The sequence below is a fragment of the Schistosoma haematobium genome, chromosome 4 (genome assembly GCF_000699445.3).
Source record: "Schistosoma haematobium chromosome 4, whole genome shotgun sequence".
Lineage (NCBI taxonomy): Eukaryota > Metazoa > Platyhelminthes > Trematoda > Strigeidida > Schistosomatidae > Schistosoma > Schistosoma haematobium.
In genome coordinates, this window is record NC_067199.1 from 40,031,987 (window position 1) to 40,044,865 (window position 12,879).

Sequence of the window (12,879 nt, forward strand, 5' to 3'; positions counted from 1 at the left end):
CCTACTTATATATATATATATATATATATATATATATATATATATATATATATATATGATATAACTCAGCTTTCCATTTTGAATTAAGCACTTGACAACCGTATTATACCTGTCTGCGGTGAATACACTAGACTGTGTCTAAAGGAACACTGACGAGCTCAGCCTGGAGAGTCAGTCTCTCAATCACATTCGAGTTACCTGAACTTAGATGCTGATAAACGAGGAACAGGAAATAAACGCACGTGCCATTATGGAGTCGAGTACTGGATTTATGTACATCACAGTCGAGTAACACAGAATAGGTGACATACGTAACATAAAATTTATCATCCAGCGAGGGCTTAAGAAATAGTCGTGAATAAACAAGGACTGAGATTACAGAGAAATTAAGTACATCATGTGATGTAATCTCATTACCCTTAATATGTACATCGTCGATAATATCCGGTCATTAATCCTGATAACTAAGTACATAGGTTAAATAAAGTCTGGCCGTATCAGCCGGTAACAGTAAATCTGTTATTAGTTCCAGATAGAACTATTACCATCGGTGGCAATAAAGGATGTTAGTTTGACTAAAGTGCTACTTGGGACTAAGTTTGTTATCCAATAATGTACATGAGGAACATAAACAATCAATGGGTAGTTTTGATTTGGTAGCATTACCCATGCATCTTAAAACACCGAGAAACGATAAGACGACAACAGAGAAAACCCACATTACACATGTAAACAACCAACTCTAAACTCGCTCACGTCCAATATCCAATGTCTTTGTCACAACGTGTGCAAACCAATTGGTTTCTTTGCGTTCTCTTCTTGTTGTTTTGTTTCAGCTCCAGGTCATTGATATTGTCCAATTGGTGGTAGTCTAGCCACTTGGCTGCACTAATTCTAGTCAGTTTGGTAGTCGTTTGTGTATCATGTAGTTCGATCGAGTGCGTTCGTCTCAAGGCAGTAGGGTCTTGGGATCCAACAGCTATTGCACTGCCAGGTAGGGGGTCGGTTGGTTGCTGTGTGGAAAACAGTAAAGAGAAAAATTCCAGTGCTAAGAGAGGTTGGTTGTGTCAAAAGGTAAATAAATAAATTAATAGTTCAAACAGTATGAAGAGGTCGAAATGTACGAATAAAAGGGGAAACGGTGATGATAAGAAACGAGGTTGAAATAAGCTGAAGTGATGGTGGCAGTAGTAGGTAGATTACAAAATATGCATCAGACACATTCCAAGTGGGAGATGGCATCCCATGGGTGAGTACATGTTTGTCAAGCCTTCACTTGAAGCCGTCCACTGAGATCTGTGGGCACTCCTGCCGGCAGAACATACCAAACGGGGCAAATCTTAGTAAGTAAAAGTGGAGGTGTGACTGAGTTTTTGGTCCTGGTAGGGTCTTCGTGTAGGGATGACTTCGTGTACTTAGCACGCTGTGTACCATTGTCACGTCACTCCTTATTCCCATATAACTCAGAGAGGACTATTTTAGCTGTCGGAGTTCATCTTCGTGAGATTTCTTCCTTAACTCCATCACCCACTTCGTTGCTCGTCTCTAAGAAATTTACGCTTCTTTCGAGGAGAGGAGGTGAATGAACTTTGTGAACCTCGAGGTGAGGCCATGAGTTTGTCTTAAGCAATGTAAGAAACAACTTTGGGGTGATTGCATCAGGTTGTCTATATAAAAGTGGAGAGTCGGATTTGAAGTGTAATTAGAACTGGCGTCCAAGCTCTCTGTGGTTTCTAGTCTTGTATCGCGCTATGTGAAGATGATCGGGAAAGGCTTATTGTGGAGGACGTACGTTCTGTCCATTTCCCTAATATTGTGAGGTCTTTCGACGCCCCAGCGCACCTCCGTCCCTCCTTATGACCTCCGTCTCTTATGATCGTCAGTGTGAGCGAGGGCTGACGCGTCAATTTTGTCTAGGACGTTGTTTGTTAAAGTCAGAAAGAGTAGTGAAGTTAAGGTGATCCGCTGTGAGACTTTCGATTTCGAGACCCTCTGGCCCACAGGCATTTCATGTGCCTTGATACAGGGCATCCAGTTCTACAGGCGACTCTGGAGCCAGGATAGAAGTGAGTCATTGTGACTCGTCTTCGCGACGTTTTGGGTACTGTGTTTAAAGCTTCTTCGAATCCATAAATATTGCTTAGATTGGTACCTTCCCGCTCTGGAAGGTTCTCAAGCTGTACAGTTCTAGAAGAAGGCCAGGTGCTCAAGACTTGTCTTCTCTAAATCCGTGTCATGTCTCGCAACTTATCTTGTTTTTTAAGGCACAACAGTAAAACAGACCAGAATACAATCAAGTGTCAGTGGACCTCGATCAAAATCTCGCAACACAGGAAACTACGAAGATAGTCATGTTGACTGCGTAGCAATCTACGTTAGCTGATTAGGATCTAGTCGATGACCTCCTATTAGGATTAAAACAATGTAGGTTTTACTCTTAGTTACTTCTTTGCTTTCTGTTGGGCTGTAGTTTCTACTATTCTTCAATGAATGGTAAACGTTTGTGAGTTTAAAATTAGAACTTCGTATTCCATTTCTTCCACGTATTGGGTAATTTTTATCTATCACAAACACCTTGAATTTTTTTCAAGCTGTATACATTGACATGTTAACATAGTTCCAACTACTGGACCAACCATATCGAAAAACGTATGTATATAACTAATCAGTCTGCTACATACCTCCATCTGTTAACAGCTTCTCAGGCAAGTTTTATCACAGTAAAACATCACGTGATGGAGTAAATACCTAACTACCTCTTGAGCGACGTACGTTAGCTGAACAAGGAAGAACAGAAACACTCTTCCAGCTCAAACTGAAAAGCATAGTTATGACTAAAACCTGGCTCTCTACGGACTTCACGGGCGATGAAGTGAGCGTTCACGACACAGTGCTACCCGACTGTGACAGGAAAAACAAAATAGGGAGCGGTGTGGCGATATATGTTGACAGCATTCTCAAAGCCACGATGCCGTAGAAGATCAAGCTAGATGAGTTATCGGGCTGTCGCTGATGTTGCTTTAAATTGAACAACGTGAAGTACGTGGTCAAGGAAATATATTGTCCATCCCACACACAGAAGGAAAATGCACCCAAGGTAATACCGATGCTATCAAGCCTGAGATTTGAACGGATACTCTTAAACGGCGATTTCGATACCCCATCACAGATTTGATGTGATAGCGAGAGGGAGGTTTCACAAGAATTTCATTGTAGCCATAAAAATCCTCAGCATGACTTAACATTAAGACGACTTTAGGAAATGGGGGAAAGACAAAAATCTTTCAAGACATGAATATCTGCAAAAACCTAAATATAAATATTCGGTTTGGATGCAGAACTAACGAACCAGTTTATTAGATAAGGCTAAACAATGTTAATCTGTATGACGTACGAAGCGTTTTTGAGTGACTCGTATTAAATTATATCAAAGCACAAATTCTGTATTCAATCTGGACGATTCTGATTCGAGAAAGAGAATAAATTATGTAAAAAGTAGAAAATATCTCAAACGGTTCAGCCCGTGCTATACAGCCAAGGGATTTTCTAGAATAAATTAACATGCCAAACGACACAAGGAATAGTCAATAAACAAGAGAATTAATAGAAATATTCCCAACACGATGGGACCAGATATCTATCTGCAAGGATTCCAGGAACCTTTCCAAAAAGACAGTCAAAAGTTAACAGGCATACACAGAACCACGCAGTAATCTTGATTTTTGTCAAACATGACTTTGTTGTCTATGGTCCGGCAACGATCGACAGTAAATTAAGTGACAAAATATATATCTTTAACCAGGACCAAATAACAGAAGCCTCGATAGGGAAGACTGGAGAATATAAAGTGTGATTAACAAGAGACCTCAATAAGAGTTAGAATACAGGTTGAGGCGAGGAAACAAATAATCGGCAACTCTGTCGTATAATGTGTTTTTCCTATTACACTATCTACTACCAAATGACTAGCTCCTAGCCGAGAAGGTCCACGCTTAAAAATCAGAAGCGAGTAAGAACCACAGCGCAGTCATACTTGACGTGATTGAACTAGAGAAATTATACAGGGACAAAGATGCACCATACCTTTGCTGCAACAGTGGAAAATTAACGGCCACGAGGGAGAATTTTCAACACTATCCACATCCATAAGCGTGATGAAAGCTAATACCAGGTGAGCACTGGTAGATTGTGAGGGATAGTGTCCAAGAAGCCATCCTTCACAATGTACGACAAGTGAAAAATACATGTGGAATAACACACAGAAAATCAGACACGGGCTACAAGCCAAGCCTGGCATCGATGAAAAGTTTCTCTATATAGGACTAGCAACCACAGAGAGCTTGGACGCCAGTTCTAACTACACTTCAAATCCAACTCTCCACTTTTATATAGACAACCTGATGCAATCACCCCAAAGTTGTTTCTTACATTGCTTAAGACAAACTCATGGCCTCACCTCGAGGTTCACAAAGTTCATTCACCTCCTCTCCTCGAAAGAAGCGTAAATTTCTTAGAGACGAGCAACGAAGTGGGTGATGGAGTTAAGGAAGAAATCTCACGAAGATGAACTCCGACAGCTAAAATAGTCCTCTCTGAGTTATATGGGAATAAGGAGTGACGTGACAATGGTACACAGCGTGCTAAGTACACGAAGTCATCCCTACACGAAGACCCTACCAGGACCAAAAACTCAGTCACACCTCCACTTTTACTTACTAAGATTTGCCCCGTTTGGTATGTTCTGCCGGCAGGAGTGCCCACAGATCTCAGTGGACGGCTTCAAGTGAAGGCTTGACAAACATGTACTCACCCATGGGATGCCATCTCCCACTTGGAATGTGTCTGATGCATATTTTGTAATCTACCTACTACTGCCACCATCACTTCAGCTTATTTCAACCTCGTTTCTTATCATCACCGTTTCCCCTTTTATTCGTACATTTCGACCTCTTCATACTGTTTGAACTATTAATTTATTTATTTACCTTTTGACACAACCAACCTCTCTTAGCACTGGAATTTTTCTCTTTACTGTTTTCCACACAGCAACCAACCGACCCCCTACCTGGTAGTGCAATAGCTGTTGGATCCCAAGACCCTACTGCCTTGAGACGAACGCACTCGATCGAACTACATGATACACAAACGACTACCAAACTGACTAGAATTAGTGCAGCCAAGTGGCTAGACTACCACCAATTGGACAATATCAATGACCTGGAGCTGAAACAAAACAACAAGAAGAGAACGCAAAGAAACCAATTGGTTTGCACACGTTGTGATAAAGACATTGGATATTGGACGTGAGCGAGTTTAGAGTTGGTTGTTTACATGTGTAATGTGGGTTTTCTCTGTTGTCGTCTTATCGTTTCTCGTTGTTTTAAGATGCATGGGTAATGCTACCAAATCAAAACTACCCATTGATTGTGTATGTTCCTCATGTACATTATTGGATAACAAACTTAGTCCCAAGTAGCACTTTAGTCAAACTAACATCCTTTATTGCCACCGATGGTAATAGTTCTATTTGGAACTAATAACAGATTTACTGTTACCGGCTGATACGGCCAGACTTTATTTAACCTATGTACTTAGTTATCAGGATTAATGACCGGATATTATCGACGATGTACATATTAAGGGTAATGAGATTACATCACATGATGTACTTAATTTCTCTGTAATCTCAGTCCTTGTTTATTCACGACTATTTCTTAAGCCCTCGCTGGATGATAAATTTTATGTTACGTATGTCACCTATTCTGTGTTACTCGACTGTGATGTACATAAATCCAGTACTCGACTCCATAATGGCACGTGCTTTTATTTCCTGTTCCTCGTTTATCAGCATCTAAGTTCAGGTAACTCGAATGTGATTGAGAGACTGACTCTCCAGGCTGAGCTCGTCAGTGTTCCTTTAGACACAGTCTAGTGTATTCACCGCAGACAGGTATAATACGGTTGTCAAGTGCTTAATTCAAAATGGAAAGCTGAGTTATATCATATATATATATATATATATATATATATATATATATATATATATATATATATATGTTAAGTAGGATATCCAAAGCTCACTAGTAGTATTATGCAACACTGAGATTAGCAAGCTTTTTACCTAGATAGGGTGTATGGTGGTAAGTTCTGTATCCAAAACAAATTTTTAATCCCATGGGTTTTTACGTCAAATTCTTTGGACATCCAGACTGATTACTAGAAAAGAATGGTTTATATGAAGGCACCATAAAACAGTAGTTGCTTTGGATTTCATAAATCCGTTCAAATTATCTATTTATTTGAACACAAATATTGATACAAAACGGCACCGAATGCATACGCGCCAAATAATTCCCTTGGTTTGTGTGTGGGCTGTCATACTGTTCGTGTGCCCAGACCGAAGCGTGTTGTTTTCTTGGGGGGCACACTAGAAGCCTTCAACTTAAAGGTCTGATTAATAAAGCAGTGAAGCGACGTAAGGAGATGCCGTCCCATGGTAGCCTGTGAACATCCACTGGTTCATACGCCATTTGTTTCTTCAGGATCCTGGAACCCGGGTGCACCATTGGTTTTGAACCAGGGTTTCCCGACTCCCCAGTTGAACTTTCCATATCCACCAACCCGGTCCAATCGCCGGACATTCTTTTTTCGTCCTCTCAATTTTGTAGACAACCCCCCTGGTGCGAGAAGCCATTGGGTAGGACTTCCTTGTTAATGGCCGTATGCGCGTGACCATGTGAAAGCATTTCGAGAGGGAGAACTGACTCTCCTTACCCTCCGCCTTACCAGAGCATTCGGAGTTTTTAAAATCGATTCAGAATACCATTCTACGTTAACATAAATATTTTACCAATGCTTTGTAGGTAAATCTAATCATTAAGGAGAATCGTTTGCTTTTATGGATGTATAACACAGTTACAAAGTTTCTGTCTCACTGAAAGTGTAGGACAGAGATGGCCAACTGAATACTTTCAAAGCATTTTTAATAAGGCTTCCCAATTTTATATTGAATCAAACCACTATTAAGTTCAAAGTTAGGTACCGTGTTTCAGATGAAAAATAGCCGGTCAGCTAGTCTACTTGCATCATTTAGAATGGTGATTGTCTATATTTTCTATTATCTTCACCTTCCATTTATCTTATATAGTAGAGCAAATAGATAAGTCTATTGATAAGGATATTTGGTGACACCTTAAATTTTTTGTAAATGTATCGGAGCCATGAAAAGATTCTCCGGAATAAATCCTTTGAGGTTATAGTTTTTATTTCTTTTGTTTCGGTCTCTTTCTGAACTATATTCGCAAGGTTCAGTTTTCGTCCACTGGGTGGATTCTCCATATTCACCAACCCGGTTAAAGCGCCGAGCATTCGCCTTTTTCCTTTCACTTTCGTAAACAATACCCCCGCCGCGAGGTGTCAGTGAGTAGGACTTCCCCGTGAGTGGCTGTATACGTGCGACCATGTTAGGGCGGACTCCCCCACCCTCAACCGTACCAGGGTATTTCTATTCGGAGTTTATAAATTCATCCTCAAAAGTACCCGGGACAATGTAGACTGTTTGGAGTTTGATAATGTCCTCACATTTTTACCATGTTAAAGTCATTATTATTCCAAGTTTGTTATTGTTTTATTTTTTCAGAAATCATGTATAAACTTGATCGTTTAATACCAAGTTCAATTAATTTTGTACATACGGATACAATGTATAAAGTGGAAAATTTTTACCATCTTGGTAAAGAAAATAATTCATCTTCTTGTATTGAAATGTCAAGTGAATTTATTTCCAATGAATTGAATGAACGTGATAAAAGTCTTCTTAAAGAGCTTGGCGAATTGGACGATAATATATCATTTCTTTTAAACATGTTTAAAAGTTATCATCCGAAAAATAAGGTCAATGTTTGTGATGCTCAAAATGCATCAAAATCTGACTTTATTTCTGAGCTTCGTCAGTTAACATATCATATTTCAAATCTTTCAAATCATTATAAAACAAATCTTGTTAAAGATGTACAACACGACAACATTTACAAAGAACTAAGTAAATTAGACTTAGAGTTAGACGATATTTTTAGTATGTTTACAAATTATTGTCATCTTCAACATATCAATAGCACAATGACAAACAGTACTCCAACACCTTCAAATAAATCTGTTACTGTTCCTAAAGAACCTTTCACGCTTATTATTCAGTGTAATCCAAATAGTTCTCCATTATCGGTATTATTGTTTTGTCACATACTACTTAGTAACCAACATAAAGTAACAATTAACTCATTTGTACATTCAACAGTAAAAGAACTTCCTACATCACTTAAAAAGCTAATGGAAATCCTTTCAATTGATATGCATGGTTCTTCAAGTAATAACACATGTTACTGGCAAATTGACACAAAACTGTGTCTACATTTTATATGGAACTCAAGCTGTCCTGATATTACTGTTTCATCCCTTGATAAATCTATTACACCAACAACGTTGTATGGAGAATGTATGCTTGTACAATTGATTGGGAAAATTCTAGAACCTCACAATTTCGACCAACTCTCATCACTTATTATTACTATAGACTCAAGTTTACTATTACACGGATTATCGATACGTAACGCTTCCCTAGATGTAAAACAAAAGTCATTAAATATTTTAAATAACCACCCATATTTTGTGAAGTTCAATCGTGAACTGCCATCAATCGTTGATTGTTATCTATTTGTTTGTATTAAGGAATTGAAACTGTCGGATGTATTGCCAGCTAATCTGAAATCATGGTTGCAGTTTTGTTGTAAATGGAAAAGCTTTAATTTGTTACCACTTTAAGTTTTTCTTTGTCGCCTAAATTTGATAAGTATATTTACTGGTGTATAAAAAATCTTATTTTGCTATGATTTTTAGGTTGAGAAAAGGCGTTCATGAGAACTACTTTCGTAACGTTATGTTTGAGTACTACCTATTAATTCAGTGGTTCCAAATGTTTGTCTTAGTTGGACTACTTACTAGTATACCTTGTCTAGATCAAATGATAATAATCAACATCCCAGTTTTTTATCATTGTACTTTGAATATTAATGATCTCTGCAAAGTAAGGTACTAATTCAAGATGTTTCAGAATTTAACTAGTTATTTCACTCACCATCTTTGCCACTCTGGATTTCTTTTAGATTCTTTATCATATATGCAAACAGAATGGTCTGATTAGTATGGCGTTAAATCTACCTAGTTTTCTTTACAAAAGATAGTTTTCTATCATTATGATTGTGTTTGAGTCTTATCTATGCAGCAAATCATGAGATAGTGAACATAAAACGGTCTTTGTGAGAAAAATTGATGCAATTAGTCAATAGCCAAATTATTTTTTTGATAGTGTTCTTAAACAGACGTATCTGTTCCTCAGTATTTAAGTGTTAAATTACTCACTTTAGCGACCAGGTACAAGTTCGTACACGACACCATTGCCCTTTTATCCAGTAGAACGAGGTTGAAACCATTTAACTAATATTTAAAACTACCACACTCTAAGAGTTAATGATAATTTCCAACTGCCTAAACTATAACATAGTTCAAATTCATAACAAAGTGGTCGCAAACGGAATACTGTAACCATTAAGCTACAACTTCACCAATCAACTTTAAATGCCCAGTAGCTAAAATTTGTTTATAAAGTTACAAAATGACCATTTTACTTGTTTGATAAGTTCTTAAATCTAATCATGTTAACAAGTGAAGCCAAGTTGTATATATTCAACTGAATCACCATCTCACAGGTCCGACTCAACGTTGATATGGTTGATTGCTTAAGATCATTTTCATTTAAAATAGTTTACTTGACACATTCTTGTGCACAAGTTTTCATTTGTACTGACATTGTTTGGTATGATAAAAGTTTGCTTTCTTATATATAGCTCAGTTGTTCTATCTCTGTCGTGATTTGCACAACTTTGTTCGTAATTTCCAAACTAGTTGAAGCTTACAAGCTAACTTTCTCAAGTAATTATGATCATGGACACCTCACTAGAATTCCGCAAGCTTCTTAGGTTTCAGAATTAAATCTAGGATGGTATAAGTGCTGCGTGCCATTATGCTACCTTAATTTAGCCGCCCTCCTGACTGACAGTAGGTGTTGTTGGATTATGTCTTTAGCGAAGTGTCAGAATTTTAGACACGTTGAGTTTTAAGCAACGTGAAACCACATTACAGGACCTCTTGTACTGATTTCCTTCAAGTATCGAATATTGATGTTACTCCTAAAGCAGTTGTTTAGTGTGAATTCATTTTTAAACGGTTGTTAGGCTGATACATATTTCCTGTGAATAAAAGTCGCTTTTATTACAGTCAGAAATCCCCAATTCACGTACTCCTTTTAGTTATACAAGTAAAGGAATAAATCATCATTCATTTACTTTTATAAGTTAATACATGCAATCATTCTAAGAAAGTACATACACATGAAGAATCGTACTGTAATGTATTTTTCTGCATATCAACTTCTTTAAAATAATTTGAGGTACAATTGGACTAGATTAAACAAATCAGAAAAGGGCCAAATGTCGAAGAAATACCATGACACACTATAAACTATCAAACTAAATTGAAATTATGATTTAAAGAAAAGATGGTTGGGGAATTCAAGATGGCAGAGACATCAGAAAATAAGAATTGAGTATCTTTTGCAAAGTGAATTAGATTATTACACGTAATCCTATCATAATAAAAGTATTTCGATACTAATTAAATTCAACAATCAATAAAATCAAGAGAAGATTGATTGTATAAAATAAGTAACAGTATCTACAGGTGAGAGGATATTACAAAATAGTAGGATATCATTAAAAATTAAACAAGCAGTAGTGTCATTATGAATTCTCCAATCCACTAGATGAAACATGATTGAGAAATGTAAAATGAGAAGAGTCTATACTTGATTGTATAAAGGGCAGAAATTATTGACTAGGAAAAGCCGTTTACTACCAATGTCAATAGGTGAATACACCAGTGTGTAGTGTACAAAAGTGTGCATAAGACAGAGTGAAATGAAGGATAAGAAACTCAGTAGGGACATGATTTATGTGTATTTACGTAATATGAGGAGTAAAACAAGAAAGAAGGACGCATGAGTATGCGATTGCAAAACAAATAAGAATATTATTGAACATTGCAATTGATTGGTAAAGGCTTATCTGGGTTTAAACATTTATTACACGTAAGTAATTCAGATACGGCACGTACCATATAGGACATTGTACCGAATTTTCCGGCAGGTGGTGTGTCATAGAAGCGCTGACAAATATTATGTAATCCGTTGCACGTTAAAGTGCTTTGTCTACGTGCTTGGTTATTATTACTAGGTATTGAGTCAGTGACTCCAGATTGCTTCATTGGTTTTGCACAACACACTGTGGCGTTTCCGCCATACTTTATCTAAGAAAAAAAGATGTAAACATTACGAAGCTTGTCAACTACTCTATCACTTAACATTATCAGTGCACAATTGATTGCTTTCACGAGCAAGTATTTACCGAACTGAGTCATTCCTTCAATCAGTAGGATATAAGTGGTTATGGAAGATAACGACTAATGTTACCCACTACATCATCATTGGTGTCGGATGGTGGTTAGTTTTGCAACTCTTTAGCATAACAATAAAACAGCTAAATTGCTTTATGAGTAACAGGTTTCTCGTTACGACTTTAATAAAGACAAATTGTTGAAAAGGATTCTTAGAATGATGACAGTATTTATCCAGCTGTGGCTGTACGAGTATGGACAAATACTGATTAGTAATTATCTTACTTCCATAATCGCTTAATGTACGACGAGACGGTGGATCCTACCAGAGAGCATTCGTATTCTAGAGCTAAATACACTGCTTGAACAGGTGCATATAACAATGACCTTTAGGTTAAAAATATTTAGATTCAAATAATACTGTTCACATTCAAATTATTCTTAGGAACATTATGATTTAGAACAAACTACCACAATTTATGTAATCAAAATGTTATGAGAACTTGAAGTTCAAACCAGCAATTTCGAAAATAAATGTAGTGGTATGGTAGCCAGAAATCGATTGATACACAATTGTATACTACTTTTACTACTACAACTACTGCACATAATTACTTAGTCGAACTGTTTAAATTCTGGCTTATTATCAGCATCATTCAACGTAAGGTAAGAATACCATTTAAGGTTTAACGATTGAGATAGTGATTTGGTTTCAGTATAGTCTAATAAAGGGTGTCTTGTTAACTGTTTAACGATTTCTGTTTCTTCCAACAACTGATGTTGAACTAATTGAGTTACAGTTTCGAACAGAGTTTAATTAAACTTTATAATCAAACAAAGCAATCACTTACTTGATCAATTAAAAATAAATTATTTGCTTTCTCCACAATATCTTCAACTTTAACGATACAATCAATAAATATTCGATTGTCAACATCATGCATCATCAATGAACCAAGTACGTGAATTGCTTCAATAATTAATTGACGATATTCTGGTGTACTAACCATTGTGCATACATGTTCAACAGTTAAAGCAAATTTATGTTCATCCATTGTCATCTAGATTAAGTGAAGGTGGGGGGAAGATGGTAGAGGATACAAATATTATTTTAAAAAATAAAGGAAATATAAATCTTTTCTTATAAAATCAGCATTGATAACAGGATTTTTAACATTAAATTCCAAATAGATAATATGGTGTCAAAATACTGAAGGAGAAATTATTATTCTTCAAAACAAGGAATACTCAGAATACCTTAAAATGATTCCATAAGGGAAAAAAACTAGTGATGTCGAAAGATGTTTCATCGGTAAAAGTTTTAAAATACTTTGGTTATCACTGACTTGTAATCCTAGGTTATCCATGGAATAGTGA

General features: G+C 36.8%; 2 protein-coding genes across 3 annotated transcripts in view; one reads left to right on the forward strand and one right to left on the reverse strand.

Moving 5' to 3' along the window:
* Nucleotides 1–110: 110 nt before the first annotated feature.
* Nucleotides 111–9,248, forward strand: MS3_00008057 (uncharacterized protein; the record flags this gene model as incomplete). 2 transcript variants are annotated; one of them, XM_051216396.1, is made up of 3 exons in its annotated part: nt 111–1,359; nt 4,790–5,340; nt 7,640–9,248. In XM_051216396.1, the coding sequence occupies one exon, from the start codon at nt 7,645–7,647 to the stop codon at nt 8,815–8,817; it is 1,173 nt and encodes a 390-aa protein (XP_051066990.1). In that variant the 3' UTR covers nt 8,818–9,248. The 2 variants fall into 2 exon arrangements, with proteins under 2 accessions (XP_051066990.1, XP_035587201.2); XM_035732513.2 differs by lacking the exons at nt 111–1,359; nt 4,790–5,340 and adding an exon at nt 5,390–5,393.
* A 622-nt stretch (nt 9,249–9,870) lies between these two features.
* The window catches only part of PHKA2 (Phosphorylase b kinase regulatory subunit alpha), a 61,101-nt gene continuing 58,092 nt past the window's right edge, over nt 9,871–12,879 (reverse strand). The window contains exons 22-23 of the mRNA XM_051216397.1: nt 12,354–12,563; nt 9,871–11,415 (exon numbers count right to left, since the gene is read on the reverse strand). Coding sequence (XP_051066991.1) covers nt 11,140–11,415; nt 12,354–12,563 — 486 coding nt within the window. The 3' untranslated portion in view covers nt 9,871–11,139. The remainder of the gene's footprint in view (nt 11,416–12,353; nt 12,564–12,879) is intronic.